The 21882-nt window shown below is 53.5% G+C and overlaps 1 protein-coding gene across 9 annotated transcripts; it reads right to left on the bottom strand.

Annotated features, from left to right (window-relative positions):
- Window positions 1–580: 580 nt before the first annotated feature.
- Window positions 581–14162, bottom strand: LOC132234883 (cytochrome P450 4F3-like). Of its 9 annotated transcripts, none has more exons than XM_059696404.1 (13): window positions 14031–14162; window positions 13160–13390; window positions 10935–11079; window positions 8163–8216; window positions 7944–8071; window positions 6854–6975; window positions 5833–6103; window positions 4861–4927; window positions 4552–4681; window positions 1999–2132; window positions 1845–1909; window positions 1561–1643; window positions 581–1214 (listed from the first exon to the last, which is right to left on the bottom strand). In XM_059696404.1, exons 2-13 carry the CDS (start codon window positions 13355–13357, stop codon window positions 1037–1039), a joined length of 1575 nt encoding a protein of 524 aa, XP_059552387.1. In that variant the 5' UTR covers window positions 13358–13390; window positions 14031–14162; the 3' UTR covers window positions 581–1036. The 9 variants fall into 9 exon arrangements, with proteins under 9 accessions (XP_059552387.1, XP_059552384.1, XP_059552381.1 ...); XM_059696401.1 differs by having other exon boundaries at window positions 13160–13358; window positions 14031–14150; XM_059696398.1 differs by lacking the exon at window positions 14031–14162 and adding an exon at window positions 13713–13794.
- Between the last annotated feature and the right edge of the window lie 7720 nt (window positions 14163–21882).

The following is a 21882-nucleotide window of genomic DNA, read 5'->3' as shown; positions in this document are numbered from 1 at the left end:
GTTCAACCAATCAAAGCGTAATATGCTAGTGACATGCTAAGGGTGCTCAACCGCTCACTATGACATGCACTGACAAACAGGGGGCAGACGCTATGACCGGTAGGTTAGCTTGCTGCTGGGGTCCCGCTGATAGGGACTGAGCAAGACAGGCCAGACTCGCCCTGGAGCTCTCCAGAGGTCCCTCCCTGGATGGCCAACCTCCCTCGTCTCTCCCCAACCTGATCTTGCACCAGTGGGGTCCCTTGGCCTGGCTTTCGCCCTCTCACAATCTGGGACCCCTCGAGAGATGTCTGAGGGCCAGTTTTGGCCCAATCTCGCAGGCCAGGCTGAGGGATCCCACTGGTGCACAAATTCATGCACTGGGCCTCTCATTTCACTTAATCCTCAACCAGCAGAGCTCCCAGGACTCTTCTCACAGAAAGCTGCCTTCTCCAAATTCTACAAATATTATTTCAAATATGATAGCCTTTATCCAGGAAAAGATAACTAGACACACAAGAACCCTGACCCTATGCATGAAAGTCAGCAGAAACAACGGACAATATAACAGATACAGTCATTGCAATGATCAGGCACAAACTATAAGGCAATCGGGCTTGTCATGTTTAAGTAAACATTGTAACAGGGCAACCATAGGAACATTGTGAAGGATTCTGAGATGAGAAAAGACTGGGTATGTTAGGAGATCGGAACTGAGGTCAGGGTGGCCAGTGTGTGTAGCGTCACGTTGGGTTCTCCTGTGTGACTCAGGGCCTCAAATGTGCCCCTTAGATCCGTCCTTCAACCTGGTTCCTTCCTGCTCAAACACCTCCCATGGCTCCCCACTACCCAGGCGATAAAGTCCGTGCTTGGGCTGAGGGAGAGCCCGCGATCAGTGTGGGCCCTGCGGTGGGCTGGAGACACCTGACCCCTCCACCAAGCCTCACCCGCTCCCGGGTGCCCGCAGGCCCAAGCGCCCGCTGCAGACTCAGTGAGGCTGGAGCAGAGGTGACAGCACAGTTTTTTCCTGGGAACCTGCAAGGGGAGGTGCGCAGGGTCACTGCGGGCCGGCGCCCAGCGGCTCCACCCGCAGCCACAGGCCGCCCTCCGCGCGCAGGATGATCTCTGGCTTCCGGCGCGGCTCCGCCTGGTCGCACAGGACGCGGAAGCGCAGCAGCGTGAGCGCCAGGACCACCCTCATCTCGGCCATGGCGAACGTCTGCCCGATGCAGTTCCTGGGGCGAGGGGGAGGGGCTCAGATGGTGTCCGGGTCCTGGTCCAAGACCCCCATCCACGCCCGCGGAGATGGGGAAGGGGCTGCCATGCCTGGACCCCGTGCGGGCTGGCAGATCCCCGGCTCCAGCAAACTCGGAGCAGCACGCAGGCGAAAGGGACTCTGAGCACATGGGGTCCCTTCCTTGTACCCACCCAGGCCCCTCACCCCGGGGGAGGGAAGGGAAGGAGAGGCTGGCTCTGACCTTCTCCATCCCGCTTCCCGGCAGCACTGTCCTCTGGGCCCTCAGCCCAGGTCCCTGCCCCATCACCCCTTCTCGCCGCCGCCTCCCACCCCGCTGCCCTCACCTGGGCCCCGCAGAGAAGGGAATGAAAGCCACAGGTGACCTGTCCTTGCTGTTCTCTGGGTCGAAGCGGAAAGGGTTATAGACCTGAGGGCGAGACCAAGACGGGGCTGCTGGGTGGGGTCTCCCGACAGCCCGCCCTGGAGAGGCAGCCGGTGTATGATGGGGGCGGCTGGGGGGACCGCGATGTCTGATTTGTCAGCTCAGAACCCTGCTCCCCCCTCCCCCTTCCCCCTCCCCCATCCCCCAGAGGGAGTGGACCAGGATGAGGGAAGGGGGAGGCCGCACCTCAGGGTCTGGCCACACGGCTGGGTTGTGATGGGTCCCAAAAATACTGATGAGGCAGGTGACGCCTGTGGGAGGGGGAGGGGGCGTCAGGAGGAAGCCCTGCCTAATTGACCCTCCTCCTGCCGGGTGGCTCCTCCCCCGTCACGGCCAGCACCTTTGGGGATGACCCGGCCATCCGGGAGCTTGATGTCCTGGGTGCAGCAGCGGGAGATGGTGGTGACCGGGGGGTGCAGGCGCAGGCTCTCCTTGATGCACATGGTCAGGAAGGGCAGCTGGGCCAGGTCGTCCCTAAGGACCCACACGGTTACCCACCCACAGCAGCACCAGACACCCCTCCCAGCTCCATGAGAGCGTCTCTCTGTGTGAGAAAATCAGTTCCAGGTGGATCAAATAGCTCCAGACTCATTAAGTTGTGCACATTAAATCGGTACAGCTTTTTGTATGTCGATCACGCTTCCATAAAGTGGTGTAAAATTCAAAGAAGAGAAAGCCAGTGTCACAAAAGTACTAGAGAAAACGTTAGAGGTTTTTCTGAGCAACACAACACAAGAATGCCAACCATAACAAGGTTTGCAAATTTGCATTAAAAAAAAATTCTGTAGCCCTGACCGGTTTGGCTCAGTGGATAGAGCATTGGCCTGTGGACTCAAGGGTCCCAGGTTCGATTCTAGTCAAGGGCGAGTACCTTGGTTGCGCGGGCACATCCCCAGTAGGGAGTGTGCAGGAGGCAGCTGATCAATGTTTCTCTCCCATCGATGTTTCTGTCTCTCCATTCCCTCTCCCTCGCTCTCTGTAAAAAATCAATAAAATGTATTTTTAAATATATATATTCTTTATGGCAAGAGAGCCAAATCAAAAGGCAAATGAGTAAGAAAGAAAAAAACACAGAGATCCAATATGTTGCTTATCACGGTGCTAGAGAGAGTAGCTAATGCCGCTAGGCAAGGGTGTAAAAGGAGAGTCATATAACTTGAATGTGGGAGGTAAATGTGCCATTTTTGGCAGATAGTGATTTCATAATTAGAAAACACAAGAGAATCCACTGGAAAATTATAAATATTGAAGATCCAGTAAAGAGCTAAATTCTTTTTCTTTAATCCCCTTCTTTTTGTGTGATGAATTAAATTTTCAATAGCTGATATAGTTAACTGGTTCCCAGTTGGAAAACTATAAAACACTATCCCTGAAAGGACACACAGGAAATTATTAGTGGAAGTTACTCATAGGATGAGGATTATGAAGAATGTTTATATATTTTTTAAAATATATTTTTATTGATTTCAGAGAGGAAGGGAGAGGGAGAGATAGAAACATGATGAGAGAGAATCATTGATTGGCTGCCTCCTGCACACCCCCTACTGGAGATGGAGCCTGCAACCCGGGCATGTGCCCTTGACCGGAATCGAACCTGGGACCCTTCAGTCCTCAGGCTGATGCTCTATCCACTGAGCCAAACCGGCTAGAGTGGAAGTTTATTTTTATTATAAACTCTTTTGTACTCTTTTCTCTTTAAGTGCATAATTCTCTTTGGAGTCTCAGTTAAAAAACCTTAACATTTTTCTTCACCTCACAGGACTGCTGTGCTGAGCAAAGGCTTGGAGTAGAGAACATTACCTCCCACATGTCTGTCCAGCCTCAAACCTCCTCCCCACCTCCAGCCCCTGGCCTGGTGAAGGCTCAGAACTTCCTCCCTGGGCCCCAGGCAATGGCTGATCCTCTCCAGTGTCTCCCACACTAGCCCTAGAGAGATCCCTCTGGTACCCAGATCTGCCCTGCCCTCCTCCTGCACAAACACTTCCTGTGGATCCTCATTGTCCTTGGGTTAAAATGGAAGCCATTAGCATTGCTTCAAAGCCTTCCACATCTCTCTTCTTGTCTCCCTCCCTCTCTTCCTTCCTCCTTCCTTCTCCTGTCTCTCCCCTTCCTTCCCTCTTCGCCCTCCCTCTCCCTCTGCCCTTCTCCCCGACTCCCTCCCTTTGCCAGGACTGTCTCTTTTCACCTAACTGGGCCAGGTCAGTAGATCCATGCAAGCATCTACTGATCAGCATTCAGGGTCACAGCGGACACACTCTTTCCGCCCTCAGCCTTGCCCATCTTACTGTCAACTCCCGGCCCTGAGCAGGGACTGTTCCCACACCAGGCTGGGAGCTCCCAGAAGGCAAAGGCCGGCCGGTCCTTCCCGGGCCTCTAGGATGGACAAGGGGCGGGGAGAATTGGAGATGGCACCGAGGTGGAGATGGGGGGCAGTGTGGCAGTGTTTGCTGAAGAGGGACTGGATGGGGGCAGATTCAGGTGTAACTGGGCAAGAGTTGAGTGGCTTTATGCCTAGGGGTCCCCTGGGAATCCTGCACTAAACAATATGGAAGGAATTAGGAGGCAACAGATAAGTAAATATGCAGGTCATGAAGATACTTGGGGAAAAAAGGAAAGGAAAGGAAGGGAGTGAAGGAGAAGATAACTTACTGAAATGCCCTCACACATTGTCCCTAATTTTCTCAGCAGCCCCGGTCTTTCTGTCCCCAAAGCCTGTAACCTTTGTCCTGCTATCCAGGCTGGGTACCAGACCCTGCCTCTGGACTCTGCTTCCATTCCCACTACACGGGAGGACACACTGACAGAATCAACCAGGAGATCTTCCCTCTTCCCCACTTTGGGGGCAGAGCCAATGGGAGGGGCCCAGGAAGAGGCCAGGAGGACCTGCACTCACCATTCAATCTCTTGAGGCTCACGGTCCCCCAGGAGTTGTTGCACCTCCTGCCGGCAGCGCTCCTGGTATTCTGGGTGCCTTGCGAGGTTGTACAGGACCCAGGAGAGGCCGCTGGCTGTGGTGTCATGGCCTGGGAGGCAGTCAGACAGGCTTGGGTCTCTGGCACCAGAAGGTGGGCCGTGCCCTTATGTGAAGGACCTCAGGGAGGACGGGGAGGAGTGGGAGGGATGAGGTGGTCCAGGGCCCCCTGCCAAGTCCCTGGGAGAGACAGACCCCTGCCCCCTCTGCACTCCCACACTGGGGCCTCACCCTCAAACATGAAGGTGTCCGCCTCAGCTCGGATGTCCTCATCTGATAATGCCTTCCCATCTTCATCCTGGAGAGAAAGCAAGACTCCCCCAATCACAGCAGCTCTGACGGCCCCTGAGGCGATCTCTGAAGTGCCATCATCCATTCAGAAACCTAAGCCCACTCTTCACTCCTGACCTCCCTTTCTCACCAGCACCAAGAGGCCTCGACCCGCAGGCCTCCTCCCCGGCCTCATTGCCTCCTGGTGATGAGGACTTTCTGATTTAAGAAAAGTTACTGGCAACCTGGGTTACAGATGATTGAATTGCCTTGGAAATTAGACAGTGAGCATTGCCCCAGAGCCAGTGGCTCGCCTTCTAGGATGGTCAATCCAGAGGCTCTGTCTTCGCTGGAGATGAGGAATGGGTTATAAATCTATACAACCTGTGGACTTTGCCTTCTCAAAGGATTTGTTTATGCTTCCAAACCATAATAACCTCCTCCTCCTTCTTCTTCCTTGTCCCCCCTCTCTTTCTTCCTCCCCCCACCAACTGAAGAAAGGGCAGATGTGTCAGCTGTCCCATGTGAGTTCTAAAATTCAAAAGGCGCAGGACCTCTCTGTGATGCAAGCACATGGTAAACATATCATGTAGCCCTCAGATGAATGTGGGAGAGGGGAACCAGGGCTATAGTTCTAACCTGGCTCCTGTTACTGCTATGAGTAATAGTATATATGTTCATGGTAGACTAACTTATTAAGTTGGAGGTAGAATTAAACCTCAGGCCCTTCACAGTTTCAAACTTAGCGATCCCCTACAGGCTACACTGCACACAGTCACCTCTAAAACTTATCCCTGACTATCCCCCCCCCCCCTTCCTCAAGCACCCTCCATGGCTCCCCAGTGCCCTCTGCACCAAATCCAAGCTCTTCAATTGGAGATTTGAAATCGAGGCCCATTCTTCCTTTGCAATTCAGATGCCACAGAAGCCCACCTTGGCCAGCAGGAGCACATCAATGAAGTCCAAAGTCTTGGTCTTAGCCTTGTCCTTCAGGAAGTCCTCAACACCCTGGTCAGGGAGGGTGCGGCGCCGCTCCTGGATGACGGCGTCTGTGAAGTCATGCACCAGGCGGCAGGCCCGGCGGAAGCGCTGTCCATCGGGGGTGAGGTAGTACAGGAAGTCTATGTACAGGAAGAACTGATGGACTCGTTTTGTCACCAGGGCACTGAGCTCCAAGATGGCGGCAATATATTCGCTGGGCCTTCTGCAGGATGAGGGCAGGGCGGGAAGCAGCAACTTAGTTCACTTAAAGCCTGAGGTGGTCCTCCCACCAGAAGCCAGGAGCTTCCTCCCATTAGGGAACTGAGAAGCCAGGAACAGATGGCTCTGCAGATACGTGGTGGGGATGATCCAGAAACATGACCCTCCCTGAGTGGCCTCCATGCCCCAGGCACCCAGAGCACAGCTTAGACATCATGCTTCTCTCCCCTCTCTCCTCCCAAGTATCTGCCCTTCCCCTTCCCTAGATTTCCACACAGCTCAGACTTCATCCTCTCCTCATTGGCCATTGGGCCCAGCCGCCTCCCCAGTCTCCTTGCATCCAAGTCAACACCATCCCACTGGTCTTCTCTAGAGTGAGATGTCCAAGCTTAGTTTGGGTCACAACACTCAGCTGCTCAAACACCTTCCCTGGCTCCCTGGACGCCTCAGGGTAAAGATCATACCCCACTGTGTGGCTTATTAACGGCCCAAAGATCTCACCCCTGCTAAGCCCTCTCACTTCACTTCTCCTCACTGTTTCACACACGCTGCTCATTCCAGCCTCCTGGCCTTTAGCAGATGGTTCTACCTAGCTGAAGGGATCACTCTTGCTCATTCCCCTTCCTTGTCCTTCAATGTCCAGCCCTGACCCACCTCCTCCAGGAAGGCCCTTATGATTGCCCTGGTCAGTACCCACTCCATCTACTCCCTTGGGGCCATGGCTCATGCTCCCAGGCTCTGGGAAGAGACTCACCCCTGGCACTTGCTGTCAAAACTGAAGACACATTTCTGCAGACTGTCCAGGGTCATGAGGCTGATGTGCTCAAACATGTCCAGACGGGTGCTGCCCCCTGAGGCCAGGCGCTTCCACTTGGCCTGGACAGAGAAGGGCATAGAGCTGAGGCTTCCCCGAGCCCTTCCCCAACCCAACCACCTGATGGAGTCCCCGGACCCTGCCTCTTGGTCCTCTGCCCCAGGCATCCATCCCCAGGGAGGACCAGGCTTGAGTGGGAGTATAAGCTATTATTCTTAGGACAGGAAGAGCCCCTGGCTGGGAGGCAGGAGACCTGGGTCCAAGGTTCACACTCTTCACAGTGTGAGTTTTCACCAACCACCACTGGGAGTTGGAACTTATTGCAGCGCCGTGTAATTCCTTGCTGGCCTTTTGACACTTGTTGGCCAAAGGACTGTGGTGAGAATGAGGAGGTGTTGATCCTAATCCAGGATCTCAAGAGGGATCTCAGCCCCCTCTCAATCTCTTGGAACCCTGCCTCTGCCGTGTGAACAGCCCGAGGTGGCCAGGAAGGAGCAAGAGAGAACCCCATGAGAAGAAGTCTAGTTGTCCCAGCTGGGAGCTTCCTAGGTCAGCATGCAGCCAGTGGAGGCCCAATCTCAGGAGCCCAGAACAGCAGAGCTGCCCCACAGCTGATCACAGGTACATGAGTAACCGCAGCCACTTCCAGAAGCCCCCCTCCAATGGCCTCACAGGCTTGCTGCCAATAATAACCCTTATTGTTTGGAAGTCGTTTGTTACTCAACCATAATTAGTGCGCAATAGTCATCCTCACCCTCCATCATGTCTCAGAACACCAAGGCCTCTGTGGGGGAAGCATAGAAACCAATGCCTCTGAACACCTACTATGTGTCAGGGACCTGACTCCACTATGTCATCTTCCCACACTACGAAATTACTCCAATTTCACAGCTGAGGAAACTGAGGCTCAGAAAGGGAGAGCAATGGCCCAAAATCTACCCAGAAGAGTCAGCATTCCAGTCAAGATGCCGCTGAGCCCCCAGCACCCCCGAGGCTCCACTGAGCCCCTCACTGAGTTCAAGAGACTCACGTGCATGATATTCACGCTGTCGTTGAAAATCTTCATGTAGGGCTTCAGGATGTTGAAGTGGAAGGCGGGAGTCAGCAGGCGGCGGTGGTGGCTCCACTTGTCACCGGCGCTCAGCAGAAGCCCATCCCCTAGTAGAGGCAGCCACGGGGAGTGGGCAAAGTGGGACCTTCTCCTGGTCCTCAAGGGTGTCCCCACCCTGCTTCTCCCTCAGTGACTCACCCAGCCAGGGCTTCAGAGAGCTGTAGAAGACCATGTCCTTGGGGGCCACGGCAGCTGACATGAATGAGGACCATCAGGGGCAATGGAGGGGGGAGGAGAGGGACTTTTGATGTCAGGGGGAGGGGATACTCCCAGCCAGGGCTCTGCATTCCCCCTCCAAACCCAGGATAGCAGGTATGGGGGAAGGGCAGAGGAAATGGCAAGGAGTGGGGAGGTAAGGGGGGACCAGGCCAGGCGGCAACACAGAGCAGAGCAAAGGCAGAGCGCAAAGACACACTCCTACATGCTTAGACACATCTCAACATGGCACAGCATGCTTTAGCATGCCTTGAGGTGGCTCCTACATGGTTCAACATGCTCTACACACCCGAGCACAGCACCACACTCTACAAAATGCCTTTAAATGGACCTCAGACACCCCTTCTTCCCCAGCACTCTCTGATAGCTGCTGGGACATCTGACATGGCCCCAACATGTTTTAACATGTCCCAACATGGCTCAAACATGCATGACACACCCTGGCTCAGTGCAACATATTCTGACATGGAAGCAAAGACAATCTGACATGGCTTCAGTGTGTCCCACAGACAGCCCCAGATAGTATTTACATATGGTCCCACTAATGTCACAGATGTGAGCCAAGCGTGACCCAGGCGTACCCTACGACCTGCCTTAACAGGACTCACATAAGGTTTCAGACATTTCTTAGAGGGACCCTGGGTCTCAGACACCAGACAGATGCAGAACATGGCCCAGACATGATCGGCAGCAAAACCAGACCATCTCAAATGGCATCTCAGACAGGCACCACCAGACAGTCCCCAACATGCCTCAAAGGCACTGGCCAAGCTGAGCCCCAGACATGACTGAGGCCAACTCCATTTGAGCCGAGGTAGAAACATGTATCGCCTACAACTAGGACACAAGTGGAAACACACATGTGACCAGGGACCGCCATTCAGAAGACGTCACCCAGGCACAGCCCAGGTGTGAGCAGACATGACCAGAGGTGGGGCAGGTGGAGGCCCAAGTGAGACAGAGGCAGTGGCGTCTCCGCCACAGCCCCTCCTGTCTGCACTGGGTCACCTCCCAGCTGGAGGCAGCACAGAGACCTCAGCGATGAGCAAGCTGTGGTCGGAGGGGTGTCTACCTGGAGCAAAGAGCACAGGTTTGATGTAGGCGGGATGGAAGATGCGAATGACCGCATACGAGGGCCCCACCCACCAGCAGCACACATCCCCATAGGTGCTCGCCAGCCCTGTTCGTACAGGAGGCCTTCCTCTGAGCTCCGGATCTGGAGAGAAACAAAGAGGACCCAACTCACACTAGAAAGGTGGCCAAGAGAAGAGCCTTATCCAGCAGGTCATCCTCCCCCTGGGCGCCCTCCCCTTACCCTCAATACTCAACAATCAGGGTCTTTTCTCATTTGGATCCCAAGCACCACATTCACCTGACTTCTCTTCTGTCCCCATTTGCTAGATAAGGAAACTGAGGCTCTGAACAGCAAAGTCGCTTATCCGTGGTCTCCCAGACAGTAGGTGGGATGCCTGAGACCTGAGCCCAGGTCTGTCTGAATCCAGGACCTGAGTTCTGAACTAGTGAACTTCTTTGAACTCCAAAAACAATAATAACTCCGAGGACCCTATGCCTGCCGAGACTGGGCAATGAGTGTGGCAGTGACTGGATGAGGAGCTGGGCCACGCCAGGCAGATTAAAGTGAATCCGGCCACTTTTCCCGGAACTGGTGGGAACCAGCTCACTTTTCCACGGGGCTTGAGCTTCTGGGATTCATCTTTACCAGCATGAGAGTGAAGGGGTCCCAGAGGAAAACAGAACTCAAAAATGAAGACAGGTTCCTGAGGACATTCTTTGACACCTGGATCCAGCTGTGCCTGAAGGCAACCTTCGTGGACTGGACAGCCCATGGAGTCCCTTTCTTTGCTTGGACCACACACGGGTGAGTGTCCACCACTCAGAACTGCAAGAGACCTCAGCAGTCGATGAGAACCAGAGTCACCAGAATGTTGGTGTCAGAGACAAGCTCTCTGTCAAATGCTGCCTTTTACCCGGCTTGGCCTCATCTGTCTGGGGGTGAGAAAAGCAGAAAGCAAAGGACAAGGCCCAGGCGGGGGCGGGCTCTCCTTGGGGAGACTCCTGGGTGAGCTGCAGGATGGGGTAGAAGGAGCCGACCCACCAGAGGGGGACATCACGGAAATAGCAAGCCCTCCTTGCTCTGGGCCTTGAGGGAGGGGAGCAGGGGCAGGTCTGGGCTGCGGGGCCTGGGATGCTGGCAGTGCCCCCTGCATTACTCTACCCTCTGCTTTAAACACTTTCTCCTCATTGTTCCAGACCCGGTTCCAGCAACTCCTCCTCCAGGAGGCCTCCCAGCCTCTTCCAGGAGAGACCCTGCTTCTCTCTGGGCTGCCACAGCCTGCCTCTGGCCAATTCCCACACACCAGGTCGGGCATCCCTCCGTCCTGATTCGTCTCCTCAAGACTGGGAGCTCCTCCTCCAGACAGAGCCTTGGATTAAAGCCTCTTGGGGCCGCAGTGGTGGGTGCCCAGGACACCAGGTCAGAAGCAGACGGCATTAGAGGGAGGTGGTGGTGAGATGCATGTTTGAATACATGAAAGAAAACAAAAGAGGAAGATGCGAAGAGAGAAGAGGGGAAGAGGGCCAGGTCCTGCAGGGGCCGCTCAGAAGCTTGGCAGGGAGGGGCAAGACGCCCCAGATGTGCCAGGGCACCCACCACCACAAGCTCTGTGTGGGTACCTGAGGCGTTGGTGAGAGCCCAGACCATGTCAGGGTGGCACAGAATGACGAGGTTGTGGATGGGACCCAGCCAGGCCATAAATCCGTGGGGGTAGGTGGCCACCAGCTGAGTTATGTCCCTCATGCCCTGCTCTGTGGGGGTGACCTGAAAGCAAGACAGGGTTGTCACACCCCAAAGGAGCCACAGCAGGTCCCCCCTGCAGCCTCTGCAATGGAGAGTGTGTCTGGATTTTGCCTGGATGGAGACAATCTGCTTCCTCCGCTCCTTCCTCCAAGAACGTGGGTTCCGGAGGCCTCCCCAGGCCGTCAGGGTGCCCCCCAGGCACAGGGAGAGGACATGTTCTCTGCCACCAGATTCTGAGGGACAGATATGAACTCTGCTCATCAATCAGGAGGGTGTTTCCCACCTATGAGCCCCTTCTGCTGGCCAGGCTCTGTGTATAGTGTGTCTTGCCTATCTATATATCTATCTATTATCTATCTATCTATCTATCTATCTATCTATCTATCTATCTATCTTCTATTTATCTATTTATCTATCATCTCTCTATCTCTCATCTATCTATCTATCCATCATCTACCTATCATCTATGTATCTATCATCTATCTATCCATCTATCATCTACCTATCATCTATGTATCTATCATCTATTTATCTATTTATCTATCATCTATCTCTCATCTATCTATCTATCCATCTGTCATCTACCTATCATCTATCTATCTATCTATCTATCTATCTATCTATCTATCTATCTATCTATCATCTATCTATCATCTATCTATCTTTAATCTAACATGGTGCATCAAGTCTGTCAGTCTGTGCGTCTGCCTATCTACCTATCTCAGTGGATTCTGCCTGTCTGTCTATCATCTATTATCTACCTACCTATCATAGTTCGTCCTGTCTATCTCTCTCTCTTCAACCTGTGGACATGCCCACCAATCACGCTATTTACAAAGGAAGAAACGGACGACACAGCCCCCCTAAGGGGAAGGAGGGCAGGTCACCTCCTGGTGAGGCCTCCTCTTCCATCCCTCAGGATGCCCCATCCGAGCCTGACAAATGCCCCAGGTGCCCCAGGCAGGTGAACGCACGTCACTTTCACCCCAGTGACCTGGTCCCTGGTGCCAAGGACACAGAGGGCAGGATTGGTGATGAGGTTGGGCCATAAGGGAGAGTGACTCGGCTGAGGTCGCACAGCAGGAGGGGCTGGAGGAGAGAAAGTGACAAGGCCAGCGCCCATGGCTGAGCGTCAGAGGGGGAGCTGGGACGGCGGGAACTTCCGTTCCAAGACCCAGAACCTCAGGCAGCCTTCATGCTGCGCTTGGGAATGTCCTCTTGTGAACTCGGCCATAGTGAGCAGAGAAATCACAGGCTGTCCTTGCCCACGCTGGAGTTCTCATTCCAGGCAGGAAAGGAAACCTGTACTCATCCCTGGGCTGGTCCGGGGAAGGGAGGAGCTGGCCTTGACTGAGGGAGGTGATGGCAAATTCACCACTTAGGGACTCAAACATGATTAAGTGCCTGATGTATGCCAGCCCCGGGGCTGTGAGCTGCAGATAGAGTGTCTGCTCCCCAGAGCTACCATGAAGTTGGAGACCCAGATAATAAGCAATTAGGCAACTAACTGTATAATTAAAAAGAAGCAGGACCAAGTTGAAGGTCAAAGTCTGGGGTGTGGCAGGAGTTGAAGAAGGCCTCCAAAAAGAGAAATGAGTGGCCAGCTTTAGCCAGGCTGTGCAACAGGCTCCGTGAGACATCTTAGGAGAGAAGAGTGAGGTGAGAGACGGTATGCCAGGAAGATGAGGGGATGGGGAGTTGTGCCCCTGTGGGTGGGGGTGAGCAGACACACGGAAATGAGCCAGACAGGAGCAAACCCTGGACAGTGCCCCTGAGATGGTGTGAAGGCTAGCTGTGGACACCGGGAGTCCTAGGGGACCCAGCTCTGCGCAACCCACCCTGGGAGCCCCTCAGAGGCGCACTAATGTGGGGAAGGCAGACGGACTTGCACCCAGAGCAGGCTGGGGAGAGGACAAGGATGTGGGGAAGGCCTGGATGGCGGGGTGGAGGAATGAGTGAGAAAAGAGGGGTTCCCCTTGACCCCCCCTCACTTCACTTCTCTGCTGTCCAAACCCTAGCCCAACCCCTAAGCCCCATTGTCAACCCCTTGGGGAGTCCATCCACCCTAATACCCAAGATTCATTCTGCCGCCCACACTCACCGTGCCCAGGTGACCCCAAAACCAGTTCCGCTTTGGGGCCTGCGGGAAACACCGGAGGCGGCGAGAGTTGTCATAGATGGTATAGATCCAGGCCAGGACGCGGGCCAGGAGCCAGGAGGCTCCCAGCAGCAGCAGGAGTGGCCACGGGGAGGCTGCCAGCGGCCCCAGTCCCAGCCAGGACAGGCTCAGCTGCAGCATCCTGCAGGGCAGCAGAGGGTGAGCTCCTGGGGCCTAGGACGGGGCGGTAAGGGGGTGCTCAGAGGCAGAGACCAGCTGGCAGAGGGAGAGGGTGTGTGCAATAGGGTCAGGGAGGGCCAGGTGGGACAGGACAGGGAGGGCTCAGGGATGGGTGAATGGGGGCTCAGGAGGGAAGGGACACCCGGGGAAATACAGAGGAAGAGCCAGAGGGAGAGAGGGAGAGACAGTTACATTACCCACTGTTATCCACCCAACTCCCAGGCCAGCTCCACTCCCTGGAGCCACCCCAGCCTTGAGCAACACCTCTCCCCACCCTGGACCAGGACCCTCAGCTCCCTGACCCCGAGACTGGCACCTTCTGTCTGGAGCAGCTAGTTCCACACAACCTCCTCTCCCCTCCTCCTGGGAAGCCTTTGCCCCTGGTTTCTGACCTAGGGGAGGCCAGGCCAGGAGAGGCTGGGCTAAACCAACCAATCCCCAAACACCTGCTTGCCTCCACCCCAATAGGCACTGGCCCAGATAGAGGGTGTTGTCACTATAGGCCTAGAACTAGCTCAGGGTCACACAGTGTGGACACTGGATCCTCAGGACTCAGCACCCCCCGAGGGGTCAAGGGTAGGTTGGGGGGTAGGCAAAGATGACTCTGGGCCTCCAAGTTTACTGCCTCCCCTACCCTCCCGAGACCAGGGTGTGGCGGGTAAAAGCTTGAACTTGACTGTTGAGTTGCCAGGTGAGCCTTGTCCCAAACCTCTGGCAAGCTGCTCACTCCAAGCTTGTCATGCACAGGTTCTCGGCCCAGAGCTGGCCCTGCACAGTTTATTGGCTCAGAGCCATGGAACTCAGAGGCAAAAGCCCCTGGCCTCCGGGCGCACAGCCTGACAGGAGTTACAGTCCTGCCTCCAAGCAGCCCGGGGCCTGGACTGAGACCCGCCTGCTCTGAAGAGAAACCGGCAAACAGCCTGGCTGGGAGCTTCCCAGCAGATTCCGGGCAGGAAGGACCCAGAGGGGAGAGGCACCAGGAGGCGAGAGGGCAAGTCTGAGGGGTCCTGACAGGGCAGGGCAGGCTGGGAGACGCCGAATGAGTGTAACCCTGCCCTCGCTCTGAATGATGGCTGAGCCGGCCCCCCTGGGATCAGTCTCCCACGTGGGATGGTGACTGAGGTCTTGATGGGGAGACAGAGGAGGGTTACACAGGAAGGAGGGAAGGATCAGGAGCCCCAAAAGACTTGGAGCGAAGGCAACGAGCTGACAGCTAGTACCTGTGCTGCTGTGTACCAGTCGACCACGGACAGTAAACCCACTCTGCTCCAAAGACTGTATGTACAGTGTGCCTACTGTGTGTTGGGCATTCTACATAAAGCATGCCTACTGTGTGCTGGACACCTCAAAGAGCGTTCCTACTCAGTGCCAGGTACTCTACATAAAGTGTGCCTAGTATGTGCCAGGCGCTCTATACAGAGCACATCTACTGTGTGCCAGCTACTCTCCACAGAGTGTGCCTACTGTGCACTGGGTAATTTCAAAAGCCTGCTTCTTGTGTGTCAGGTTGCACTACACAAAGTGTGTCTACTATGTGTCAGGTGTGCTATATAAAGTGCATCTACTGTGTGTCAAGGACTCTAACAAATACTGTCTGCCATGTGCTAAGTGTTGTACATAAAGCATGTCTACTGTGTGCTGGGCACTCTCCATGAGGCATGCCTACTAAGCGCCAGGAGCTCCAGATAAAGCACACCTACTGCATGCAGGGTACTCCACGTAAAGCATGCCTGCTGTGTGCCAGACATTTTAAATAAAAAGTGCCTACTGAGTACTCAACTTACTATATAAAGCATGCCTACTATGTGCTGGATACTCATATAAAATGCTCCTTCTGTGCATCAGGTCCACCACATAAAGTAAACCTATTTTGTGCTAAGTGTTCTGCCTGCAAGGTGAGGCACCCCCCTCGCCTCGGCATCTGGACCAGAGCCCTGGGGGTCAGGCAGAGAGGCCCAGGTGACAGCATCCCCAGGAGGGAAGAGGCCTGTTTGACATAAGAGCAAACTGAAGCTCAGTGGTAGAGCTGGAAGGAGCGCAGGTTGGTCTGTCATCCTCCCAAGCCCATGCCTGTTCCCTCTGCAAGGCTCCTCCAGCCCCATCCATAAGGGACTGTGCCTTATGAGTCCAGGGACCTTTATTGTGGTGACGCTCGGGCAATATGGTGTCTCCACAGGGGAGGTAGCTTGAGGCCCTTGCATTTCAACATGGGTTACCCTCTCAGTGGACCCAATGCCCCACTCCTGGCCCTCCCTGGATCCTGGCCCTCCCTTGATCCCGTCCAGAACTGCCCTGGGAGTGGTCTCAGGTACTGGTGGGCTTGAAGGGTGGGGGTCCTGGTAGAGCTACTGAGCAGAAGAATGAGGGAAAGACAGTCTTCCTGACACTGGTAGAATGTTGGGGAGACTCTAAACCTCCTCCCCACTCCCACTGGATTAAGGTCCTAGAGTCCTCAGTGAAGTGGGGTGCACCCTCCGTCTCCCCCCCCCCGTACCCCCCCCCCCCGCCCGACTCTCCTCCACTTCACAGGGGCAGAATTCACCTGTGGCAAGTTCATCCACAAGCAGGTCAGGGGGCAAGACCATGGTAAACTAGGCAGAGTGCCGGGACACACAGGACATGCAGCCCCAGTGCCCAGAGGGGCTCAGCTCGCTACGGACCTACTGTGTGCAGGAATGGGCAGGTAACGCAGAGCAGGGCCGGCAGCCACCGCCGGGATTTGAGAACATAAGCCACTGAATCTGTTTTTAGCCCTTGAGGTATATTGGCCTTTTGTTTTCTCGTTTTATGGAGGAGGAAACTGAGGCTGAATTCCATTTGAGTGCCTTGCCCACAGTCACACAGCTGGTGGGGACAGACTGTGCGCCAGGCTTTACGTTGGCGAGTGCCCTGAACCAGTAAGCTGCGCCCCTCATGCCTGTAAGTGGGCATTTCATTAGTGCCCCCACCAAGGTGGTGGGAATAATGAAAAGAGACTGTGTATGGAAGACACATAGGACAGAGGAAGGGCTCACAGATGCTAGTCATTGTTATTTCTGTTGTTGTTACTGTACTTGTGCAACCAACAGCCCTGCGGTATTACCCTCATGAGCCCATTTTTACAGAAAAGGAACCAGAGACTCAGAGAGGTGAAGCGCTTGCTCCAGCCTTACAGCAGATGAGGTCAGTATGACAGCAAAGCTTGGTACATAATAGGTGCTCATTAAACATCCAGGGAAGAAAGTGAGCTTTGCAACCACGAACTCTAAGACTTGGCTACTCAAAGTGTGGCCCTCAGGCCTCCGCCATCCGTATCGCCTCAGAGCTCACAGGGAATGCAGAGGCTAGCGTTCTGGCCCAGCAATACTGCCTGAGAACTGAATCCCCATTGGGGCGTGGTGTACACTCCAAGTTTTAAGACATGTGGCGTTAAGGCCCCCGAGTCTGGGTTCTACAAGGGATACGGGGAAGGAGTGCCTTACCTCTCTGATTCACAGGGGTTTTTCAGTTATAAATTAGGGGGGAATCTACACCCCCTGGGGCTTTCTATGCAACCATCTGCTTATTGAACACCTTTTATGTGCTGGGCACTATTCTAGGCACAAGGATTCAGCAGTGAGCACGGCAGACATCGTCCCTGGTGTCAAGGGGCTCACATCTCATGGAGAGATGGGCGATGATCAAACAGATGATCAGGACATATCAGACAGGGGTCAGCGATGTGCCTGGAGGAGGGGTTCCACCTCAGGCCAGGGGTCAGGGTGAACAGAGACCTGAATGAAGAGGGAGGGCCTCCAGGGGCAGGCCTGGAATGGGACACCCTGGCTCCACATAAAGGCAATTGGTTCCTGTCCCTTTGACACAGGGGCCGAGAGCACTAACCTATGAAACCACGCAATGGGCCCTCAGAAAGGCCAAGGAGGGCCGCAGAATCTGGGCCCAAATTGAAGCTGTAAGTGGGTGTTGAACTTTCAGGAACCATGACCAAGAACTCAAACCCCAGCAGGGCTCCGCAGCCGTCATGAGGGCAGCGTCTATAGGTCTGGGGCTCCCTCGATTCTTGGATCGGGTGATAGAAGGGGAAAGGATGCCTCAGGTGGGGCCTTTACTCTGAGCCTGACGAGGCTGGAGCATCCCCAGTGGTGAAAGTCTCAGCTTCCAAATAACACAAGTCTCCTGGCTTCTGAAATGTCCCCCAGCCACTATGGAGGTAGGGGAGCCACACAGGGAAAGGGGGAGGCTGGTCCGTCTCCCAGAGCCAGACAGTGGGCAAGTGTGTGTCCGATCAGCGGTGGCAGACCTTGCGTGAGTGACCAGCTTCAGGCACAGCCAGTCTCCCCTCTGAGCCTCAGTCTTCATATCTGCAAAATGGGCCTGGTGAATCCTCAACATTGCAAGCGTTCCATCAGACCCAGGCAGGAAGAGTAGTGATAAATGAAAAAGTGATATATGAAAGCCCTAGCCAGTTTGGCTCAGAGGATAGAGTGTCAGCCCATGGACTGAAGGGTCCCAGGTTCGATTCCAATTAAGGGCTCGCGTACCTCAGTTACCTCAGTTGCAGGCTCGATCCCTGGCCCTGGGTGCCTGTGCAGGAAACAACCAATCAATGTGTTTTTCTCACATCGATGTTTCTCTGTGTCTCTTCTCATCCCTTCCACTCGCTGTAAAAACAAAAAAATACAAGTGATATACAAAGGAAATATTTTTTTGGCACCATGGGTAGATGTGTTACAGGATAGCAAGAAGCTAGGAACATTCTGAAGCAAGAGGAATAGGGAAACTGAGACAAAAAATTTAAACAATTTTCCATGGAGAGCTTGCAGCCAGCTTGTCAATAATAACAAGCCATCATCTCCCCAAAGCAAGGACACTTGAGAGCAAATGGGCAAACACCTCTCCTCACTAAAGAATGCAGGAGGGGAGTGGGAATCTCAATGCCCCTTCTCTGACCAGAGAACACAAAGCACAAATCACCCAGGAACTGCCAAGGCAGGTGCGGGGAGGGAAAGACGAGGGGGAGAGCTAAAAGCCTGTCTCAGTAAACACAGAAGTCAGCTGTCTGGGGGGACCTAGGTATGGGGGCAAGTTTTATTTCTCTTCCTGAACTGTGAAGCCAGCAGTCTCCGGGCTCATCAAGATGAAAGTACTAGGTGCTTCTCATAAATTGTGGGAAAGCCATAACCAAGTAAGAGGGGAGACCTTGAGAGCTCACTGGTACCGGGATATCTAGCAGAGGAACGTAAAACTCTATAGACAGAAGGGTATATAACCCCTTGGACTCTCACCAGACTCGCTTTTCCAAACTAGTGGGGAAAGCCCATCTGAGCCCCAGCTCAAATGTAGTTTACTAGATTTGTTTGCCTTGCTTCCTGAATAAATTTGCTCGCTTTAATTTTATTAGTAACTTGGCTTTATCGCAACACAATCACCTGGAGTCACTCATTTGAATTCATTCCTACGGGAGACAGGAACCGAGGAGGGGACAGCCACCTCCCTCTGGCTCAGGGGGCTGTCCGGTCACACCTCTGGTGTGTGTGAGAGGGGCCTGGCACACATGCATGGACCTGAGGGCATTGCACTGAGTGAAATAAGCCAGACAGAGAGAGGCAAATGCCATGTGATGTGACTTATCTATGCTCTCACTTATATGTTACAAAATTCTATACGTGGGATCTAAAAGACAAACTAAGATACAGAAAACGTATTGGTGGCTGCCAGAATTGGGGGGTAAGAGGTGGGGGAAATGGGTGAAGGGAGTGAAAAGGTACAAACTTCCAGATATAACATAAATAAATCCTGGGCGTGTGATGCACAGCATGGTGAGCATAGTTAACAATACTGTATTGCATATTTGAAAGTTGCTAAGACAGTAAATCTTAAAAGTTCTCATCACAAGAAGAAAATTCTGTGACTTGTGTGTGGTGGATGTTAACTGGACTTAGTGTAGTGATCATTTTACTACGTGTACAAATATCCAATCATTATGTTGCACACCTGAAACAAATAAGCTATTATGTTCATGATATCTCAATGACAAAGTGAAATGTGAGGAGTGGTCTCATCCTCATATAAAACGTCTGCGTGTGCACGTGTTTGCAGATACATGGAAAAACTTGCAGAAAATTCACGCATCACAATGGAATTGGAAGAATTGGAGTCTTTGCCCTTGTAATGAGCTATGTCCTTAATGCTTCCCCCCACACACCTAGCTGTTATAAGGTTTATCACTAAAACATAATTTTTAAAAGAAATAAGAATTTGGCACAGTGGGGGACACCTAGCTAGCACACAAAGCAGCTGAGCAGTTCCTGTTTTGTGTCACCATGGCGCCACACAGCCTGCGGTGTCTCCAGAATCAGCATGCAGGCCTCTGCTGGCTTGAGTTCCACCTTTCCTTTCCAGCCAGTGGAAAGGATTACGGATGAAAAAGGGCTACTTACCAAACCTGACAAGCTCAGGGGAGGCCTGCATGGTGGACCTTACAAACTCAGAGATGCCAAGTAACCACAGAGAATGATCCTATATAATAAAGAGCTAATATGCAAATGGTCATCACGCCCTCACACCATAATGGCTCAGACACTCAACACTGGGGAGAGAGGAATGGGGACCAGCCAGGCTGCAGCCTGGGAGAGGGACAAGCCACCTGCCCTGCAGTCCCCTGTGGCATCGGCCAGCCCAGGAGAAGCCAGCCCAGGTCCTGGGTGCCTGCGGCCAGCCAGAGGGAGGGAAGCCTGGGTCCCAGGTGCAGGGTGAGGCAGAGACCATTAGGGGTGGTCAGGCCAGCAGGGGAGCAGTTAGGGGTGATCAGGCAGGCAGGCAGAGGGGTTAGGGGCAATCAGGCAGGCAGGCAGGTGAGCAGTTTGGAGCCAGCAGTCCCAGATTGCGAGAGGCAGTAGGAGATCCCCCAAGGGGTCCTGGATTGGAGAGGGTGCAGGCCCGATTGAGGCCCCCACTCCCCATGCATGAATTGCATGCATCGGGCCTCTAGTATAAACATAAAATTCCTAACTAAAAGCAGGTTGTGGCAGACAGTCACATCCAGGACCTGCAGTTTCCTTGACAAAGATCAGTCTTTGCCTTAAGTGAGCCTATTGTCTTTTGCTCTAAGATAACAGACCTTTGAAATGTCAGAGTGATCTTCTTTTCCAGAGCCCTCACAGAACCCCTCACTGTTATCTTGTTCCCTAAATACTATCTTAACGTGCTATAAATGTTAATTATTAACTATCCTGTTCCTACCAACGTAAAAGATGTGTCTCTCTGTTCTACTTTTTATTCAATCCCAGAGATTCCCCAGCTTTGCTTTCTCCTACCCCCTTAACCTGCCACCAATGGATTTCATGTTACCCTCCTTACACCTGCACCTTTGACTGTAATGCATAAAATAAGCTGTAAAACTGCCATTTTCCAGAGCATTTTCTCAATCCGTTGCGATTTTACTTCCCGGAAATTTCCGTCAGTTTGGCTCAAATAAACTCATTAACAAGTCTCTACAGGATTGGACATTTCTTACATCGGCAGGAACAAGTTCTGGGCTCAGCAGACCAAATTCAAATCCCAGCTCTGCCACTTGTGGCGTGACCTCCTGCAAATCGCTTGTCCTCTCTGAGCCTTATGTCCTCCTCCGTTAAATGAAGAGGCGGATGTATACCTCCCGGAGAGTTCATGCCTCAACAGGACACTGTACTTGGACACCCACTCTGTACGAGGCACAGTGCTAGGACCTGGGATGAACAAGGCAGATGAGGTCTCTGGATTGTGGTGCTCATGTCTGACGGGGGAAGCCAACAGGAAATAAGACCAAGTCAGATGGGGGCAATAATGAAGAAAATTTACAAACAGAGACACCCTAGAAAATTACCAAGGGGGCTGCTCTGGATGGGGCAATCCAGGAGGACCTCCCAGAGGAGGTCATCTGTAAGCAGAAGCCTGACATGGAGGAGTGAGCAGTGAATACAGATCACCCTTCCCAGCCCCAAAGCCACACCAGGACTGTAAAGACTTAGCACAGGTTGTGGCAATCAAGTGGCCTAAGAAGTGTGTCATTTTTGCTTCCTTCCTCAGACGTGCTGAGATAAACAGATTAAGCAGAAACTGTGAGGCAATTTTGGTCAGAGTCTGAGGGAAGTGGGAACCAGCTCTGCTGGAGCCCAGGCGGTGATGAAATCTGGCCTGACACTCAGGCCAGAAACAGAAGCTGTGCTTTACTTGCCATCATAAAATTGGGCAAACCACGCCGCCCCGGAAGGCATGTCCTGTGAGAGCCAGGTCTGTAAATTGTGGTTGTCAGCTTCTTGGCAGTGGTACCAGGTGATCAAAGGAGCTGGTTTGGGGGGAAATGAGGTGCAAGGAAAACTTCTGCAAAGTCCTGAGGACCCACAATAGTTGGCGTCAACTTCCTCTGGATGGGATTTCAGGGGTGGGGCCAGTTTTGAAAAGTAGCTTGACCACTCCCCACCACTCAGAAGGGGGGACCTCAGCAGGGTCAACACAGACCGTCCTCG

The sequence above is a fragment of the Myotis daubentonii genome, chromosome 5, assembly GCF_963259705.1.
Source record: "Myotis daubentonii chromosome 5, mMyoDau2.1, whole genome shotgun sequence".
NCBI lineage: Eukaryota > Metazoa > Chordata > Mammalia > Chiroptera > Vespertilionidae > Myotis > Myotis daubentonii.
The sequence above is the reverse complement of the archived record's forward strand: the minus strand, read 5'-3'. Positions and strand labels throughout refer to the sequence as shown.